The 2,023-nt window shown below is 40.4% G+C and overlaps 1 protein-coding gene across 1 annotated transcript; it reads right to left on the reverse strand.

Moving 5' to 3' along the window:
• Positions 1-909: 909 nt before the first annotated feature.
• LOC101607341 (acyl-CoA-binding domain-containing protein 5-like) lies at positions 910-1,560 on the reverse strand. The gene has a single exon (XM_012948277.2). It carries the CDS (start codon positions 1,558-1,560, stop codon positions 919-921), a length of 642 nt encoding a protein of 213 aa, XP_012803731.1. The 3' UTR covers positions 910-918.
• Positions 1,561-2,023: the final 463 nt, after the last annotated feature.

Raw genomic sequence — 2,023 nt, forward strand, 5'->3', positions numbered from 1 at the left:
GAATAAACTCATGCCTGCAAAAATGATTGAACAATATAGGCATATTTCTCTGTGCTACTGTTTTTTTTTAAGAATTCAAATTGTTGTTTACCACTTGCAGAAAAGGATTTTCATGTTTTGCTTTTCAGCTTTACAAAAAGTCAACTTTGATTTTATATTACAAAGCACCTTATGAAGCAGCCACTAGATCCACACTTGAGAAATGATTACCAAGGAATAAATACAAATGATGTAATTCTCAGAATTACATTGATACCCACATTAGACCCATTCTTTATCATCTCCATCAGCACATTTTGTGTGTTCCATGAATCTTCTGTGAGCACTAACCTAGAACATGGACTCTAGTTTTCTGGAATGATGCCTGAACACTGACTGAGTTGTGAGGACCCAACTGTGCACAGATCACTGAGAATACAGTTAGTTCTCCTGGCGGTCCTCTACAACCTGACGTGACAATCTCAGTGACGGGTATAAAACTGACTTAACCTCACTTGAAATTCACTCTCGATTTGCATGCTTTCTTATACTTCAGAAAACTAAATATGCTTATAAATCTGATCTCATCATCACAATTGTGCCTTGGAAAAGCAGCTTGTTTCTCTATGGGAGATAATCAGGTGAACATGTTAGAAAACAATAATAATTTAATGTCATCCAAGTTCAAGAGTACAGTACATCTATGTATGCCTTTTATAACCTAGCTGAAATTGATTATTCAAGTATAACAATGTTAGTCCTTCAAATGTTATTCATGTAGTGCAAAAGAATATATATGCATATGTGTATGCAGACCAAGCTACTGGACAACAGAAGGGAAATGTAACATCACATCGCGATCTTCCTGTGAATCCAAAAATCCATTTCACTCACAGGATATTCAGGCCCAGCAGTCTTGAAAAAAAAAAACAACTTTATTCAGTTCAGTTTCCTTCTCCGTCTTTGATAATATAAATGCACCAACCACTGGGCAATAAAAGGCCATATAATAGCAAAAGTTAATGCACCAGGAGACATCTCAAAGGGCCACCAAGATGGTCTCTGTGAGGAGGGTTGTGTCTGCAATGTTGATGATTTTGTCTGCAAAGCCGTTAGGGTTTCCAGTTTGTGAAGTCTCTGGAGGACATTCTGCATGTCCTCCTGCAATCTGATGAGCACCAGCGCAATCTGCTCATTGAGGCTGCCTCGTGACCCTCGGTCGGAGCCCCGGCGCTGTCCATCACCTCCACTACCAACTTGCCGGCCCTTTGTTCCTTCACTCAAATGTGGCATCCTATGCCCTCCACCTCTTCTGACAGAGAATTCCTCACTTTCTCCAGCGCACTTCTCACGATGTGGCGCTCCACTGTTATTTCTGCCATCTTCTCCTCCATGCTTTACTTCACCTTTGCCCTCGACTGCCATCATCTGCATGTGCCCAATGGCTCCATTTCCAGGAGATACTCGAATATCTTCATGAAAACCAGAATTTTCCAAGTGCTGACTTGGATCACCACCCAAGTAATATTGAAATTGTCCACTGTCTGACCTCTCTGTGCTACTTTGAAAAGGAGCTAGCATGAGAGATCTGAGAAGACAGGCAAGTTGTCTGCCCTGGTTGGTGTTATATCTGGAGCAGCAAGTGGAGTGTCTGCTACATAGTCAACACCCCACAGACATTTGTTGAATGAATGGAAATACAAGACTCCGAAGCATCTTATTAGGAAGTATCTGGAAAAGAATTAGATTTCATTTTGTCTGAATAGGAGGAATAAAGGACCACAGTAGGCTTGGGTTTGATGATGAAGAGATACTTTAAACTTTAATCTCTTACTGAACTGATTAGTTCATCACTTACCTCACCCTTTGGTAAACATCTTACGCCATGTGATGGTGGTAAGTAAAGCACAAGAAAAGTAAGAAAGAAAAAGAAAAACACTCTAGAGTCCTTTGAATACCAAAATTTGCTGAAGGAGCCTGCTTATTACTGTAGTCAGGAAAGGTCTCTAAGCTGTGTGACACATCATATATGAACCAGTGAGAG

Source organism: Jaculus jaculus, chromosome 10 (genome assembly GCF_020740685.1).
Source record: "Jaculus jaculus isolate mJacJac1 chromosome 10, mJacJac1.mat.Y.cur, whole genome shotgun sequence".
Classification (NCBI taxonomy): domain Eukaryota; kingdom Metazoa; phylum Chordata; class Mammalia; order Rodentia; family Dipodidae; genus Jaculus; species Jaculus jaculus.

Bases quoted from the DNA above. Each gene is read 5' to 3' on its own strand.
- LOC101607341 (XM_012948277.2), bottom strand. From the start codon at position 1,560: ATGCTAGCTCCTTTTCAAAGTAGCACAGAGAGGTCAGACAGTGGACAA.